Here is an 18,988-nt window from a genome sequence, read left to right on the forward strand (position 1 = left end):
TATATTTGTAGCTTGTTTCTATACAAAATCAAATATAGTTACAAAAATAAAATTTTTATAATTTTTCTTTTGCAAATTGCGTAGTTTAATAATGATTATATCAGGCTTGTCCAATTTGAACTCCGGAGCCAAAACGCAAAGTCATCGACACAAAGAAATTCAATTTGTAGATAAGATTTCGAGAAATGTAAAGTATTGATCTGAGTGACGTTTATCAACATCTTACAGTCTCTGAAATTTTACATTAAATTTTTTTGCATTGATAGCTTTTTGGCTCCAGAGTTCAATTGGACAGGCCTGATATAGATATATGGACAGGCTATATTATTGGTAATATTACATCGTTTTACATGTTTGCAGTCCTAAATTAGTTCTATTTATATTATTTCCTTTTTCATTTTTTCATATAGTTTTGTTTAAATATAAGAGTGAAGTGTAAACCGGCATACTTATCTGTAAGACAGACCATAAGCTATTATAATCTTTATAGTATTGCGTTATAGCGACCAATAGCCCTATCTGAACTGAAGATAATCATATATTTCTGGAAAAATCTTAAAAAAAAGAAACTGTCGCATTACATGTTATGTCTTACAGAACAGCATAAAGTATGCATATAAATCAATAAAAAACATTTTATATCAAAAAGTAAAAAATTCTAAAAACATCTTATATATATTCATTTATAAATATTTTTTATACAGTGACTTGTGGAAAAAAAAATCAAAATAAGTGTATGAAATTACTATGTCAATTTTAAAGCCCATTTTATCAAATACTTATTTTTATTTATTTTACAAAGAAATATTGCAAAATTGTAAACAGTATTATAAAAATTATTATGTTACTTGACAAAAGAAATTTTTTAATTTATATTTATGTTTTTAAATCTTTAATTACAGCTTTTATTTAAGAAATATTAGTTAAAAATATTAATATATAAAATATTTCTAAAGTTTTAATTTTATTTTTTGTTTAAGACATATTATCTAAGAACAAAAAAATGGCGATATATCGATGATCTTCCTCTACATAAAGCAAATATTATTACGAACTGACATGAAAAGCCGATAACAAAACTACAATTTTTCAACATTTTTAGCGTAAAATCGTGCAGTTTAAAATACTTACTTCATTTATAAAAAAAAATTATTTTTATATTTGTATAAAGACAATTAGAAAAATTTGAAAAATAATTGATAAAAAGAAACGATTTTAGGATTCCTTAAATTTTAAGCTATAAGAAATTGACCAATTATAGTATCGTCATTTTTTCTACATTCGACTTTGATTAATCAAAGTTACGACTTATTATACCCGTTTCAATAATTCAATTTTAATCTCAGTTCAACTTTCTCTTTATCTTTTTCTAATTCTTAGAACTAAAAAAAGATGAGGCGTAAGTTGAATCGAGATTAAATTAAACTTAATACTACATTGACAGAAACGGGCATTGAATCATTAATGTCCATTTCTACCAACGTAGATTAACTTTAATCTCGGTTCAACTTACTCTTCGTCTTTTTCTAATTCTAAAGATTAGTTAATCTACGTTGGAAATGAACATAAGACTTAAAATCTCGCTTTAAAATGAAGATGTTCCTTAAGATCAGTTTGAGCAACAATTTTTTTTCGCGAATTTAGAAATCTCGCGTATATCATGTTTTATCGCGTTCAGCAGATATATAGTTGTCGCGACAGCAGATAGGAAAGTCAGGCGAGAGCGGCGAAAACAGTAGAGATTTATTCCTAATCCCGATGTCGGCTTGGTACGCGCTCCAGCTTAGTAGGACAAAAATATCCCCGATGGAAGGACGCGTCCCTTTTCTTTTGAAAACACGCGCGAACAGCTGACGAAAATAACAAACGCGACGCGTATATATACAGATACAGACACTACTCCAAACGTTTACCTTCGCTCTTGAGGTTCTCGAGCGATTGTTTAATTACTCACCAATTCGTCGCGTCGCATCGGCCGTCATGCGGAGAAAATATTCAACGTGAAAAAACGTGACGTTCCGTCAGATGTTTGACAAATGAGTAAATCCCGGGTGCCGGCTTTAAATCGCGGCAACAATCAGCCACTCTCGGGGCGCGTAAACACGACACCTGCCACATACACGGGAACAAAGGCAAAAGACAGTAGGGGGCCGTTTTCTCCAGATCGCCGCCAGATAAGATCGTAGACGAGCGCGGAGAGGAGAGACGAAGAACGCGGAGGAGCCGGCTGATGGCGAAGCCAAATCAAACGAAGCCGAGATGAAGTAAGCCTAGCGAGAACGGCTCGCGTACATACATATATGAAAGTTCCACTCACCTAACCTTCCGACGTTGACGGTCCTGCGGCCGGTTTGCGCAGCGCGATGCGTAACGTCCCAGACTTGCAGCACGCAGCAGGCGAGGACGCGCGTCCTTGCACGCGCCCGATGCGGGATGCACGTATCGGGGAGCACGCACGAGTTACGCGACGGCGGAGGCATCAATGGATAGTAGGAGAGACGCGTGAGTTAACGGTACGTCTTGGCCATGTCGGGAGAGAAGCGAAAGGGAGTGGGTGAGAGGGGCTGGAAGGGAGGAAAACGGAGAAAGAGAGCGAGAGGACGTGAGAGTGGGGAGGGAGACGCCGCGCGCACACAAACGTACGCACTGAATTGCGCGGCCGCGGAGAAGTGATTTCCAAGACTATCGACACTCTCGACATTTTGCACTTCATCCATCATCCGCTAACGATCGCGTCATCCTTCGATGACATATCGACGAAAACAAACTGTCTTTTATTCTTTTTCTTTTCTTTTCGACATTCCTGCGTAAACCACAACGCCACACGCACCAACGCATTATGATCTGTGGCATTTACAGCTCCTGTTTTTCATCCACCGAAAACGTGACAGTGGCGCCATCGCGCGGCTATCGGCGAAAATTGTATATATATGGCTCGTCGATAAATTATCTGAATATATATATATATATATCATGGGTAATTGCAGAATTTCGTATTATCGATAGATGTAAAATATTTAAACCGATCGATAACATAAATATTTAAATAATTATTTATATATATATATATATAATGCAACGTTATATTTATACAAATACTTCATAAATAAACATGTATAATTTAGATACTAGGATGATCGCTTGGAAATACTTAATTATGAATTAATATCTTGTGACGTACTAATTTTTTCGCATTCATTTACTTTTAAAATTTCAATTTTTTTATGTAGTAATAAATATTAGAAGATTCTAATAAATCTAACATTACTATGTAAAACATAAAATTTTTGAAGTAATAAAATTGCAAAGCAGGTAAAAACTATTTTCAAAGAATTGTAACATTGGACAACGTCCATACCACGTTCAAAGCACCAGTTCTCGTCCGATCACTGAAGTTAAGCAACGTTGGGCACGGTTAGTACTTGGATGGGTGACCGCTTGGGAACACCGTGTGATGTTGTCTTTTTTTTTCCAAATTCTAGTAAAAGATTTTATAAAATTACATCGATTATATTATCTTTTTGAGCACGTAATACTATTTATTATTAAGTAATATTTTAGGCATATGCTTAGAATATTAAATGTAACGTTTTAATACATTTTATTAAAATTATATAATATTAAATTATATTAAATAATGAATGGTTATATGTACACTTCTAATAATATTGTAAAAGTATTGTACATTGTAATAACATTTACTTTAATTTGTAAAACTGTTACCTCAGTTTAGTTCAGAGATTAAAGACTGAAAATGATTTTGGCGCGTAATTATAGAATTGGATGAGTTACAACCGCACTCACGAGCGTGGCGCAACTTCGTCGTGCATTCACAATTAATCCTTAGTACACACCTTAATGTACCTCTATAGCACGAAATATTATAGTAACATGGCAGCAATGTTACTTTAAAAGATTATAATATTTCATAAAACATTGCAGCAATATTTCTATGTTCTCTAAAATAATTAAAATATTACTGCAACCCTACAAACGCAAAATATTCCTAAAATATTATATGAATATTATTAACAAATTAAAATAATGTTATAATGTTTCGAGAATATTATATAATATTTTTTAATATCAAAGGAATATTCTATAGATGTATTCACTTTACATAATACTTGGTATTATGCTTTTAATATTTCTGAAATATTATAAAATTATATTAATTACTTATTAATATTAATATTAATATTAATATTTTACATACATATTAATATTAATTATTTTATATAAATGCAATATTTAAATTCATAATAAATAAGGTTTTCGGTCTGCATCTTAGTGTTTAAATAACATTTTGATGTGATTTTATGTATGTATACTGTGACGTGACATTTTTCATCATCCGTCACAAGGATCTGACTTGACGAAGTAGCGCGGCATTTGGAAGGTGGGCGTGTCTGCACTTATCGTATCTTTGAGCGATTTTTTTTGTTGCGTTCTGTGAGGTATTATTGTTGTTTGCGAGTTTATGTAGGATAATTGGCAGTTATTATGTATGAATATCATTGTACTAACTGTCTTATCACCTTAACTGGTAGCATGTAAGAAGATGGAGGACACAGATCGGTGGCGCGAGGGCATTCAGAGGAGGGATAGTACAAGTGAGACCATTTTGAATTTTTTCAACTAATATCCTATTTATGAGCTTGTTATCCTATCGCTGAATTCATTATGATTGCTAAAAAAGGAATGACTAAAGCGACACTATAGAGGATGGCACTCTTTGCAAAATTAATTTTTTATGACTTAAACCTTATGAGCGCTACAACTTCTATTGTAGATCCCGTAAGTCATATCCTGTGCGCAAGGATAAAGGATCTCTTGGAGACACGGCTCCAAGCAAAGACCTACGGCAGGAGCATTCTTTGCTTACTCTAATGAGTGTATTGAAGTGAGTAGGAGTTATGATAGAAGCATATTGGAGCATGTTGGAGTATGCGACGATAACAAACCTTTAAGGTTGTTTAGTATCCTTTGAGTAGCTGTATCATATACGATATCTGGGTACATTGAGCGTGATCGTGCTATCCCGCCTAATACCGTATTAATCGAGTTCCATCCTATAATTTCGTCTAATAATTCTATCGGAAGTCCGGAAGTCTATTTTCGATGGAGCATATTTTGAATGAACTCATTTTGTATTTTGTTTAAATAAATCTTTTTAATACATCTTTTTCATTAAGAAAGGATGGAAACTTATCCATACTCAACAATTTGTTATAAATATACAACTTTACAAATACTTTCTAAACATGTCAAAATATACATAAAAATTGTTTAATTATTTTTGTATACTTGTAAAAATGATGAAAATTATCCAGAACACGAATGACTCAATGTGTGTAGTAATAGTCCCAACCTATAAATAAAAAAATCGTAAAATTATTATTGTATGTAATGGCAAAAAAGATACGACATTAAAGACATTATTTTGATGTCAAAATGATAAAAACAACTAAGCTTGTTGATGTCTTACAAACTAAATTTTAAATAATGCAAACTTCTATTAGATTTCATATTATTGCATTTTTTTTTGGAGGGAGAAGGAAGTCGATAATGTCAATTATATGAATTCCTTCTGTTGATAATAGATTTATTTACTACTAATTTTTATACATTTAATCTTTCTTCGTTTCCCCTGTAACGTCTTAAATATATTTACTTCGTAGTACAAAAAAATTTGATACTCTATATCGCTATAAAGGAATAAATTGAAATCGACAGCGTATATTAGTTTCCTATATTGCAGATGGCAGTAAAATGCGGAAACAATTGTCAATATTTCCATGGTTGATCATGATAGTTGACAGCTTTTAAGTTTTCGACGTTGTTCGCTCGTCGAAGGACGTCGCGTCTGTGTCGGTTTTTATCGTCAGTATTATTATGCGCGATCGTTATTCCGGTACGGTGCGACAGGAAATATGATAATCACCCATATGGTCTAGGCTGTTTGATAATAACATGCTACTAATATATGATAAGCTGCGCAAGTCTGCAAGCTACTTTAAAGTGAGACTCGCCGGGCGAATAATCGTCGACGGATCGCAAGAGGTTTACGACAGCAAAAAAACGCAGGTGACACATGTGTCACCGTAAAGTAACCTAACGATCTTTCTGCTTGGTCTTCGCGTTCGCGAGTGTCCCCATTTATTTTCACAACGGTGTGCAACGAGAATCAGGTACGAGTCCTATTTTATTGACTGCTTTATTGATATCCGATATTTCCTCGACATCATTTTGTATCACTTTTACAATCTTAGATAACACGTTCAATTAAATGTTAACTAATTAAAATATACATTTTATAATGTATTTAAACAAATTATATTTTTATATAAAATATTTTTATTAGAATTATAATTTATATTTATATTGATGTGTTGAAGTGCATTGTTTTCTTATATATTGTAAATAAAAATTATTTTATCTTAGTTATCAAAATAATGCATTATGTATTCATTTTATTTTATGATTTCTATGTTATTTTTATTATATTATGCATTGTTATATTTTGAAAAATGTTTTTATTAATATCTTGTAAATTAAAAAAAAAATGTTTATAATGTAATTTTAAATTTTGTACAGCTAACATGATTGGAATATTTCGCCTGGGATTATATTTATTATTATTCGAAAGCTGCATCGGCGATTATGCCAGGTGGAATGTACAATTGTTATGTCCAGATCTATATCAGCGAGTGTTTACAAGTTATTTACCTCGTGGAAATTTGACTGGTGGAACTTACACGAAACAAACTCACTTGTCCAACTTGCAAGACTGTGCAATGGCCTGTTGCAAGAAATCTTTGTGTAATGTAGCATTTATGTACAATGGTACATGTTATCATGTAGAATGCGAGAACTCCATGGTATGTGTGCCATTATACAGACCTGAATTGGCAAATGATAATCCACCGAGCATGGTATTGGTCAGACCTGTAGAGAATAACAAAGTATGGAGTGATATATTGGATCAAGTCAATGAAGACAATGTCGGGTAAGTAAAATTAAATGAACATCTGTCATTAAATAATTTTTTCCCTCTGAGCAATAAATAATAATTTGTTTATTCCTTTAATGCATCATGTATGTTTAGAACATTGAGTACAGATGGCACAGATCAAGATCAAGTACTGTTTAATGAAGCAAGCAGAATCAATATTATCAATTGTATAGATCAATCGGGTTGTCTAGATAATGAAATTTGCATAAAACATGGAGATACCGATGTTGGAACTTGTCAGTGTCCTTTAGGCTTCAAGCGGACTATTGCTGGTATGTTTACGTTTTACTCATTTGTAATCTAAAATTGTGTAATCTAAAATTGAATGTATTTTTAATGATTTATATCTGCTGCAGGTACTTGTATAATGATAGATGAGATAGACACTGGTGAGCTTGGTGTAACACAACAAATAAAAGTTCCAATGAAAGAAACCAGCACGTCAATTAAGCCGACTATGAAGCAATTAGTAGTCTCAGCAATTTCTAAGGAAGTGAGATTACCGGAAAACGAAGCTACGTTGTCCGCGTATACTGTCCCTGCTGAACGAGGCAATCAACATTATAATTATGTTTGGAGTTTGCTTAGTCAACCGGAAGGACACACTGGAACGATGACAGATCAAAATCGTGGTACTGTTAAATTAAGCAATTTATCAGAGGGCTTGTACACGTTTAAAGTAACTGTAAGCAGTCCGAATGCTTATGGAGAAGCTTATGCCAATGTTAGCGTTTTACCTCGTAAGTTCTTTAAAAAAAATTTTTTTATTAAGTATTGATTTTTTTTTAATCTGAGGTTTTATTTTAGCAAAACGTATCAATCAAGCACCAATTGCCATAATTACTCCTGCTTCGCAAATTGTAAAATTACCAAATACAGACGCGGTCTTGGATGGTTCGAGTAGTAAAGATGATGATCGTGTTATCTCTTATCATTGGGAACTGCAACAAGGCCCAATTGGATATCAGCCTAACCTTGTGGATACACCCACGCTTCAATTAAATAATCTTATTGCTGGCAATTACACATTTAAGTTAGTACTAACAGTGTTACCGCTAATAATTATACAATATGCTATAACTGTTATATTAAACCATAGCCGATTGGCTACATATTGGCTTCTTCTTTATTTAAAGAAGAAAAAGAAAAATTTCTACTATACCGATTGGCAAGAAATGAGGCTTTAAATAAAAATATTAATAATTTTTATATAAATCCTCTTTATATAAATTATTTTTGCAGATTAACAGTTGAAGATTCAAATCACGTTACAAATTCGACAAGTGCCAATATAACTGTCTTGAAAGTGACCGATTATCCTCCTAGTGCAAACGCAGGCCAAAATGTTATCATTTATCTACCTCAAAATACATTGACGCTTAACGGTAATTTAAGTACTGATGATCGAGGAATAGCCAGTTGGGAATGGACCAAGAGTCCATCTGATCAGAATAAAGCGGTGGATATGCAGAACACAAGAACACCTTATTTACAATTATCAAATTTGGAAGAAGGAATGTATACATTTGTACTTAAAGTAACAGACGATTCCGAGCAATCTTCCACAGCGGAAGTGCATGTCTTTGTGAAACCTCCAACGAATAAACCACCAAAGGGTAGATGTCGTTTTTGTTTGTTATTAATATTTCAAATCTATCAAATTTTATAACTACACAGTAAATAGAAAATACTTAACAATTTAAGGTATCCACTTCTTATGTTTCAATTAATTTTGTTGTAGCCGATGCTGGAGACGATATAAGCATAGCATTACCGATAACCCGCGCTGTTCTGAATGGCACAAGAAGTAAGGATGATATAAAAATTGTCTTATATCATTGGGAGCAAGTAAGGTACAATATATCTAATTAAATTACATTTTACTGTATGTATATGCCATGTATCTTAGATTTAAAAATGTATCATTCGTGTTACAGCGGGCCTAATAATGCTGAATTTGCTACAGTTAATGAATCCGTCACAAATATTACAAAATTAACTAAGGGTGATTATGTATTTAAATTAACTGTTGTTGATGATAATGGAAACGCGGATTCAGATACGGTCAATGTAAAGGTAACACAAAGTAAGTAGTATCTTTCAATCGTATTATTATATCGTGCGATGTATATTACAACAAATTTTACTCCCTAGATAAAAATGCACCTCCGAAAGCAAACGCTGGTGGTGATCAAGTTGTGACAGCACCGATCAGCGCGTTAATCATCAATGGCTCGCAGTCGAGCGATGACTTAAAGATAGGACAATGGTTGTGGACCAGAGATCAATCTAGTCTTGCGATTGGCATTATAGTTCAAAATACGGATAAATCACCAGTCTTAATGGTAAAATTAAAATGTCAATTCCATTTGATTTGTATACACAATGTGTATATGCACAAATACATATATGCTTATGTTGCTTATATGTATATGCTTTTTTTATAGCTAACAGATATAGTTCCTGGTCGTTATGTCTTTCGATTAAAAGTAATGGATGATCAAGGTCTGAGCAGTGAAGACACTGTGTCAGTAATTGTGAAACCCGGTTAGCATCGACTAGAAAAAAATATATCATCATTTTGTAACGTAATAACTTAAAAATTTAACTTTCTCTTTCTATTCCATAGATCCGCAGTTGTTGTACTTGGTAGAACTAACGCTAAACATCGGAGCTAGTATGTTAACTGTTTCACAAAAAGATTCGTTGGTAGTAAAATTGCAGATGTTGTTGCGAGACGAAGCTTCGATTGTTGTACGAAGTTTGAGAGCAGAACCACACACTGGAAAGGCCGTCTTAGTATTTTACGTGGAAAAGAAGGGAGGAAAAACAATATTACCAGGTCCAGAAGTAGTCAAAAGACTAAAAGAAAAGTTATTACAAGATTCTGGTCTCTTACAATTATCAGTTGCTAATATAGATACTGCTGTATGCCAAAATAATTGTTCAGGTATTATATTGAAAATATAAAATATTAAAGTACAATATAAAATATGCAAAAATTATTTATGTAAAAACTAAAAATTGTTATGTAAAAAATGAAAATAAAGATAGATTTCTATTTAGGTCATGGTGTATGCGATCAAGAGACAAGACAATGCTTGTGCGAAGCATTTTGGATGCAGAATTTAATACAAAAGTATTTTGGTAACGGAGACTCTAATTGCGGTATGTTTTTTTTCTTTCTATTTATCAACATTATTTAATACACAGCATCTCAATGATCTCAACGTATCTTTTAAATTATTTTATGTATATTTTATGTACTTTTTATAGCTTACATTTTATTCTACATTATATTTTAATCCCTTTTTTTCAGATTGGAGCATTTTGTATGTGATAATAGCATTGCTATCATTAGTTATATGCTGGGTTGGATTTATTTGGGGTCTTGTTTGCTTGTGTCAAAGGATATGCGCTGGTAGAAGACGTTTACTTCGGCCTAAGAAGAAACCACCACGTTATTCTCTGCTACAACCAGAACCAGAGGATGATAGCAGTGCATGTATGTAACTTTTCTATTATTCAATTTGTGCTCATGAAATGACACTAATAATCAGTATTTTGAATTATTTGTCATTATCGCTGTAGAGTTTTTTCTTAATGTCAATTTAGATGAAAAAGTATTAAAACTATAAAATTTTATTAAAATATTTTACTACTGTTTCTTGCTCAAACCATATTAAGAATTATCCTTTTAAAATATTTGAATATATATATTTATATCATCATATGTTTATTTATTATAACTATTAAGTTATAATAATTTTCTTTTTATATACAGTTTCAACTCACAAGATGGTGTTATCAGAATCTGACACTGATTCTGATGATGTTTTGTTTGAACATCGTAAGAGTAAAAGCGGTAGTCATGTAAGAAATGGTAAATCTCGGAATGGATTTATCAAAATCGGTCCTCGAGTAAAAACATGAGGTAATAACACAATAAATTCATGATATGTTAAAATATAGTAATCAGTATATTTTATATCTAAATTTTATCAAGTTTCAGAAATGCAACGATAGTGGTACAAAGATAAATAGCACACAGTCGTGTCAGTTTGGCCAATCTTGAAATACTAGTCATGAAGGTGTCAGTTGACATATGTACCTTATGAAGAATGATCGCCTTCAGAATCGGTATTGATAACAATGTTCTAAGAAGGTAGATAGATTTTAAGTATTGTTTATAGATATACGATATTAATAATAATGTCACATTACTTAATTCGTCTTAAGTATTATTAATCAATTTTATTCTGTACTTATCATGTGATCCTAACTGCGCCAACGATTGCTGACGCGATAAAAAGCAGCGTCACGTAATCGTCAACCTATTTGAGAGCTTATCTAAGTATTATTATGGCCTTAGAAAGTACTTCAATTAAAAAATCGATATATATAATAAATACTGTATGAGGTCTGTATGTCATTTATATGTACTGCTTACTCTTTAATATATACATTGCCGATCTTATTTTTACACTATATGGATACTAAATAAAATTTATTATCCATCTATATTTTATTATTTATTCCTCGCATACATCTACTTTTCAAATAAAAAAAAAGTTATTGTTTAATATTAAAAGTAGTGTATTGCTTCCAATATTATTTATAAATTATTTATAAATAATTCTTGTTCACTTAATTAAAAAAAATCTTATCTCTCTGAAAGAATTTATTATATTAAACGAGAAAATTTCTCTTCCTAATAAATTACATAAATATCAAGTATTTTTATTCACTTCTGTGCTAACAAACCTTTGTACAAAACAACAAATTTTTTCCACATTTCCTCGAGATGATCTAGATATTAAAGATATAATTTCGCAATCGGGGAGTAGCGAAGATTTCGCATTTCAAGACAAGTTCCACATGCGTTTGGCTCATAGCCTATGTTTTAAAGCTATTTTTAACCCACTACGCTGTTGGAGAATGAGTTTTAAGTAGTAGGAAGACTTCGTGCAGCCCGTTGACTTATTCCTTCGTATCTCCCGTTAATTATACCTTAATTTTTTGGTGAGTAATTATTTGATTGGGATTTTGATGTTGATCAGAAAAAAATTACACATTTATTGCAATTACTTTCATTACAGTTGCATTTTTAGCGATGGATTTCGTGAATTGTTCGGCGAAACGCTCTTCGAAAAGTTGCTGCGGTCGCGAGACTACGGTAGACAGTGAGCTTGGAAGCTGCGATCATATTTACGCAAATTTGGTCGAATGCAAGAGCAAAGGTATAAATACTGAAGATTTCGTTCATGTTGAACCAATGACGAACAAACGGTGAGCAATGCGATCTTTAAATTAAAACTTATTAATGTGTGACATATGATTTAACATATAAAGCCTCTTTGAATTGAGAGAGTTAAAATTACAATTATATTATGTAAAACATCGCACAACTGATGTGAATAGAATTTTTAAGACTTTATTTTTACAATATTTATAAATATCCTTGATTATTTTCAGTAACGAAGATTCGAGAAAAAGATGTGCACCTTCGCCGAATTCGAATGGTTTTGCATATCAGTCTTTCCCCGTTTTCACTCGCAACAAAATGAGCAGTGAAGTCGAAGATCTGAGAGAACCGATGCATTCTTCATATACGTTACCGCACGATGCAGACTTTCAATGTCCCAGATGTGGACAGAGAATGGAGGAACCTAGACTCCTTCCTTGCTTGCATCCTATATGTTTATCTTGCGTTTACGAATTGATGAGTAAGAGTAAGTGGCAAAAGAAAAATTTGATTTCAACAAAGGGAAACACAAGTCAATACTTTTAATAATAATATTAATATAACTGTTATAATCGTTAACTTTTGATTTGTTATGAAGACATATTGAGAATTATATCCTTGCAGCTTCTTCAAAGAGCGAAATACGAGATAAAAATCGAATTTACACACAACCTGATATTTACGAAACATGTCCGTTATGCGATTCGCATTTGCCGAATGCTAATTCTGTCATACCGCCACCGCATTATCCCTTACAACATCGTTTAGTTATGGACACCGTACGACGTAAACTGGTCAATAGAGTACTTTGCGATACCTGCACAGGCGAAGTTATGGTACAATCTATAGATAACAATCTATAGATATTCTTATTGCATTCTTTAAAATTTTCATTTTATCGCAAAGTAGAAATCTTTTATATTATTTTACGCATATTATTCTTTTAAGGCGCTTATACAGTGTTCAACATGTTTGCGCAATTTTTGCTCGGAATGCGGTAGGCAACATGAACAACAAAATATTGCGGAAACAAGAATAATGAAACATTTAATGAGGCCACTATGGGAGGCTACTAAAGTACGACGAACGATTTTATGTCAAATACACCCGATGCACGCTTTAAGATTTTATTGCATCGCGTGTCAGCAGGTTTACAAAAATTTTTTCTTTCTATATATACTTTTTAATATTGCATTATGTATACAAAGGAAATGCAATCGATTTCAAACGATTAATACTTTCATTGTTGAGACCATACAAATTCTTTTTCATTTACTATACTTAATGACTTATATTTTATAAGATTTGTAAGTAAACAATAATATATATTTTCAGGTAACATGCAAGGAATGCACGTGGAGTATACAGCATAGAGGTCATGCTAGTGAAGACGCTGTTGGAGTAGGAAAAAGAGTTAGTACGTTCTTAGCAACAATATTGCAGAAAGCAAGGAAGTATCTAAATAATCTATTGATTCAATACAATCACGACGTATTTTCAACTAATGATGTGCTTGAAGAAGCACACAATGTAGCTAAGATTTGCAGGTATGTTCAGTTATTTATGAATTAAAATATAAATTCTGAAACATTATATAATGCGTTTTATATAATTCGCATTTGCAGTGTATGATTTATATAACTTCCAGTTTTGTAATATAAATCTATAGATTTAAAACTTACTACACAATGTTTCGAAATTTATGAATGTTTTTTTATATATAATAAAAGCAGCGTTCGATGTGTAAGATCACGCACAAATGTGCATTCGCGCACTAATTCTTATTAGTGTTAATACACTGTAATATAATTGTCATGTGATTAATATGGAAATAGTAAGCGAAAAATATATAATTGTCATTTGAGGTACAAAGCATACATTCCAAAGCTCTTTGACTGATTCACAAACCGATTAGAATTATTAAAATAATTATAAGATCTGAATATATTTTTGTTAACATTAAACAATATTAAGCAAGAAACAAGTCGCGACTGATGTGTTTTGAAACATGTTATGTTTAAGTTTAATATAAAATTAAATATAGTATGAACATTTGTAACTAATAATAAATATAAATGTAAATAGCACCTGATTTTATGTATGTACCTTATATATATATATATATATATATATATATATGTAAATATATTGACAAAGAAATAATAATAAAAAATAATCTATATATACAAATTAACAAATGAATTTATATATGTATATTAATTTATATATATGTATATATATATATATATATTGTTTGTGTGTGTGTTTGTGTGAAATTAATTTTTTTATTTAATTAATTAATTTGATATTAATTTATATATATTGTTACATACATTTCGTTTAAACAGCGATAAAATTAAGGTAAGAGAAGCATAATATAAATTCCATATTTTCTCTATCCTTCTTACTTTTCTTTTTCGAACAGAGATGTTCAATAATCATTGTTACTTTGTTAAGTATTACTGCATGATTTAAATTATTAAGTTTAATGATCGATATAAGCTGTTGCAGAATAGGATTTAAATATTAATAAAATTACCTTTTTTGCTTGAAATAAAAGGTCTGTTTTTTTATGGCTAAACTAATGTACACTTTTGGAACTTAAAATGAGAAATATATATGTTTTGTATTTGCGAAAGCGAGAAAGAGAATTCTAATACAGTCTAATGCAGGAATAAAAAACAAAAGTTTTTTACAACTTTTAATCAGAAATTTCTCATTAAAAAAAACTGCAATTGTATATGAAATTGTTTCAAAACTTATAAATCCAAATCTCAATTGATCAAACATATAAATATATTTAATCTCTTAAAACAATATTTTTATATTTTAAAAAAATCAAGACTAATTAATGTTTTCATTTTAAACTGGAATATCTAAATTATATTCATACACAAAGATATATTTATTAATTTATTAAGATTTACAATATAAGTTGATGTATAGTTTTTCGTATAATTAAGCAACGTCCATTACGTAATATAGATCCACAGCAAGACCAATGGTTAAAACCTGGATGTCCAATATGTCCATGGCCACAACCTTTGTAACCACCTTTATAAAAATTAATTTATCTTTTATCTAATTGCTTCTAAATGTCTAAATTGTGAATAGGGCCTATTAAAAAGTGTTCTTTTTTGTAAGTGTATTACAATACTATAGAATTAATATCATAAAAAAATTTGTTTTTATGTTTAATACATATTATGTTAATGTTTAATGTTTTTATGTTTAATACGTAGTTCTATTTAAAAATTTAATTTTTGAAATTATAATTCTTACCAGGCATGGTGCCTTTGCAGCCACAAATAATTTCTTTCTTTCCACCACTGGAGCAAAATGTACAACAGTGATAAATACCACTATGTGTAAATCTCGAAGCTGATAATCTCGTATTTTTATACCAATATTCTACAAAAAGAATATAATACATATATAAGTTTTCTGTATAAAATTTATTATTTAATATTTAATATTTATTATTCTATTATACGTTGTAAAAAAAACTCATATTCGAGTTCGTTACCGTTTTCTTTATCTGCCATTGTATTTGTCACACCTAACTTTTTTAATCTTCTCACTATTATTTCAGCAAGCGATAGTATTTCTATTTCAGAACCATCAGCAAGCAAATCGTTTAGTAATGAAATGGCATCTAGAAGATGTCGCGCTTTTTGTAATCGTTCAAACTCTTGAATTCTTTCTCGAGCTTGTTTCATGTGGAGTAATATGATTTTGTAGTCTCGTAAATTTAAAACATCTGTATTCTCAAAGTATCTGTATAAAGAAAATTCTTGTTTATTTCAAGCATCCTTCCAAATAGAGCTTCACATCTGTATCCTTAAAGATAGTAATTATTATATAAACACATGTGAACATTCGATGGTATAAGAGTCACTTAAATAAAAATATTATGAACTATTTTTCTTTTATCATATGTAAATATACAAAATGGGATATTGCTCGATTTAATGTACCTTGCGTTTTTGTCATGTGATATTCATTTTTATTTAAACATTTCATTAAGTATTATTATTAACGTATATGAATGTAAAAGTAAAACCGTTTCATTGTCATTTGAGGTACTGTGTATTACATCAGCACAATCGGTAGCATAATTTTTTAGCGTTTCTTATATTTATCAATAATCTTATTTTACTTTAAAATATCGTTAAAATTAATTGAAGCGGCGAAGCTTAGGCGAAGAACAAAGAAAAAATATAAATAAATATCTTAAATCTTAAAAAAGCCCAAGTACTTATACATATAAACCTCCATTTTACATTATCTTCTAAGATAGAAAAATAGAAATATAGCCCCTGAGCTTATAAACCTAAATAATAACTTTTTCGGCATACATAGATACGTAAAAATAATTTAATTATATTATTATCAAAATATGAAGATGTTATATGCTGCAACTAAGAGCTACTCCTAGAAAGTCTTCAAATCCAATAGTGATTGATCCAGTTTGTTGCATATCTCTTGTCCTAAATGCCTCTGTAACACAAAGTATGGTCAACAATGCTACAAATGTTTTGCATTCTTCTATTGATCAATTTATAAAATTCTTTTTTCTTATTTTTATTGTCAATCAAATGCTTCAAAGCCTTTCTAGGCTTTAATATATTTTAATAAACAAATGTACTTAAATTATATTGTCAACTATTGCATGTACAGTTTACAATATCAAATTTCTAAATAAATCAATAAATAATAAATTATACAATTCTATTGCTTCTACATAAATATTTTTAATTACCTGTAAATCTCTGTATTTGAACACACAATACTATAAATTGGTCAACGGTAATGGACTGATGACCATGAACATCACTCTTTTTTATGAGGAATTGAATAAATTCTGGACTAAGCTTGTAGCCCATTTGTGTTAGGGCTGCGCTTAATTCATTCTCTTGTATACTACCCGAATTATCATGGTCAAAGCCACGAAATACGCCGAGCCAAGCATTTATGTAATTGTAAAGAGCTTGAAATTCCGTGATGTTTATAGTACCATCATTTTCTTTGTCAAACATGCCTGCAAAGGAAATAAAATTAATATTACTGATATTTTTATAACTTGTGAAAGGAACTCAAAATTCAATATATTGTATTTTCTTTGTTATACAAGACCTATAAACATACCGATCATTAATTTGCACGCTATGTCAGAGAAAGTACCCCCTTGACCGTTGGCCAATGCAGACTGCAATTCTGTAGCAGTTATTCGTCCACTTCTATCCCTGTCCACTGTGGAGAACCATCGTTGTACATCTGGATTTATTTCTGATCCTGGATCAGTGGAGCCGTACATTGCGCTCTTGAAGAAACGGATAAGATAAATACAATAGAGAAAAATCGTAAAGTCGTACAAGCTGTAAACGAAATCAGACGCCAACTTCTCGTCTATACGTCAGAGCTAATTATATTAACTTAACGTGCGCGAATCAGGCGATTCGGAGATTTATAATAAACTGAAATGATAGAATAAAGCGTGCATCATCATATTGTCACTGCGTGCAAATGTAATCGTCACAATTGTTATTTAGAATTACCGGGTATGCCATGACTGAAACTTTCTAACCCTAAGACAGCGCACAAATTATAGTATATATCGTGACACTCTTATTAAAAGGTTTAGATCATTTTAGACTGTCATCAGCGTCATCACGAGACTCTGTATTACCAATAGTGTTACATAATATATACATTTGCATGATAATAACATCTTTGTCAAAACATATTAAACAGCTGTAAAAGAAACTTACGATCTTTATGACGTAGTACAGTACCGTGCTTAAATCAGCTTAAATACTGCCCTTTTTTTAAGTGTAAAGGTGTAGGAATCACTAGGCATCACATAACTTCAACGGTCAACCAATATAATTTATAGCATATTCGACCCGAGCGAATTTACACCAACCTAAGTTGAATTAATGACATTGTATGATCTCCTATTAGTGAAATATGTAATGTCAACCAATAGTAGAACATTATCCAACCTAAATGGGAGCAAATCCGCTCGAAAACGTTATTAAGATAGGCAAAAATCTCAGATTACTCGACTCTGCTATTGGTCTAATGAATCTGATTGGCTGAGATTTCTACACTAAACAAGAAATAATAAGCTTGTTCTTTTTGGCTGAACTTTTGCATCAGTTCATCTTTTTTTCTTTTCTTTTCTCTTGGAGAGAAAAAAAGAGCAAAAATTCAGTTAAAAAAATTAAGCCTAATAGATGCATAAAACCTTTGTCCAATCAAGGCGATTCAAGAACCTTATAACGAATTTCGATTGAATGTACACTGATGCATAATATTAAATAATAGTAAAGCTGTTGTGCATAAATTGACATAAAAATATGTATATAATACAAAAAATAATAATAAAAAAAAAAGGATTAAACTATAAAATTGATGAAATCCTCGTTACATTTTATTGTGTTAAATAAAATTTGTATTTCATAACTCGAAATACCGTAAATGTATAAGTAACTTGGAACAAGTGTAGATGACTTGGGAACAAGTATGGGATAGCATGTATTTTTGTTAAATTCAATTATGGATGGACCACGATTAAATTTAACAATAAATAATACATGCTGTCTCACACTTGTTCCAATTCACCTATATTTATGATACCTACTTGCGTTTTATTTTTATACAGATTAAATAAGTATACAACGGCCTTAAATGCTTCTAATCGAATTCGTTATTAATATGCATCA

At 31.0% G+C, this 18,988-nt stretch overlaps 3 protein-coding genes across 3 annotated transcripts; 2 read left to right on the plus strand and 1 right to left on the minus strand.

The window, feature by feature from the left end:
• Positions 1–6,602: 6,602 nt before the first annotated feature.
• Positions 6,603–11,534, plus strand: LOC105617397 (dyslexia-associated protein KIAA0319). The gene is made up of 14 exons (XM_012198952.1): positions 6,603–7,009; positions 7,109–7,287; positions 7,372–7,755; positions 7,823–8,048; positions 8,258–8,631; positions 8,757–8,868; positions 8,953–9,101; positions 9,170–9,360; positions 9,463–9,562; positions 9,645–9,965; positions 10,082–10,183; positions 10,335–10,520; positions 10,800–10,949; positions 11,022–11,534. Exons 1-13 carry the CDS (start codon positions 6,603–6,605, stop codon positions 10,946–10,948), a joined length of 2,880 nt encoding a protein of 959 aa, XP_012054342.1. The 3' UTR covers position 10,949; positions 11,022–11,534.
• A 594-nt stretch (positions 11,535–12,128) lies between these two features.
• LOC105617657 (tripartite motif-containing protein 45-like) lies at positions 12,129–13,892 on the plus strand. Its single transcript, XM_012199214.1, has 6 exons — positions 12,129–12,304; positions 12,491–12,747; positions 12,885–13,096; positions 13,209–13,409; positions 13,596–13,807; positions 13,886–13,892. The coding sequence occupies exons 1-6, from the start codon at positions 12,129–12,131 to the stop codon at positions 13,890–13,892; spliced, it is 1,065 nt and encodes a 354-aa protein (XP_012054604.1).
• A 2,776-nt stretch (positions 13,893–16,668) lies between these two features.
• LOC105617398 (peflin) lies at positions 16,669–17,830 on the minus strand. Its single transcript, XM_012198953.1, has 4 exons — positions 17,819–17,830; positions 17,409–17,583; positions 17,023–17,301; positions 16,669–16,760 (listed from the first exon to the last, which is right to left on the minus strand). The coding sequence occupies exons 1-4, from the start codon at positions 17,828–17,830 to the stop codon at positions 16,669–16,671; spliced, it is 558 nt and encodes a 185-aa protein (XP_012054343.1).
• Between the last annotated feature and the right edge of the window lie 1,158 nt (positions 17,831–18,988).

This window comes from Atta cephalotes (assembly GCF_000143395.1).
Source record: "Atta cephalotes unplaced genomic scaffold scaffold00013, whole genome shotgun sequence".
Lineage (NCBI taxonomy): Eukaryota > Metazoa > Arthropoda > Insecta > Hymenoptera > Formicidae > Atta > Atta cephalotes.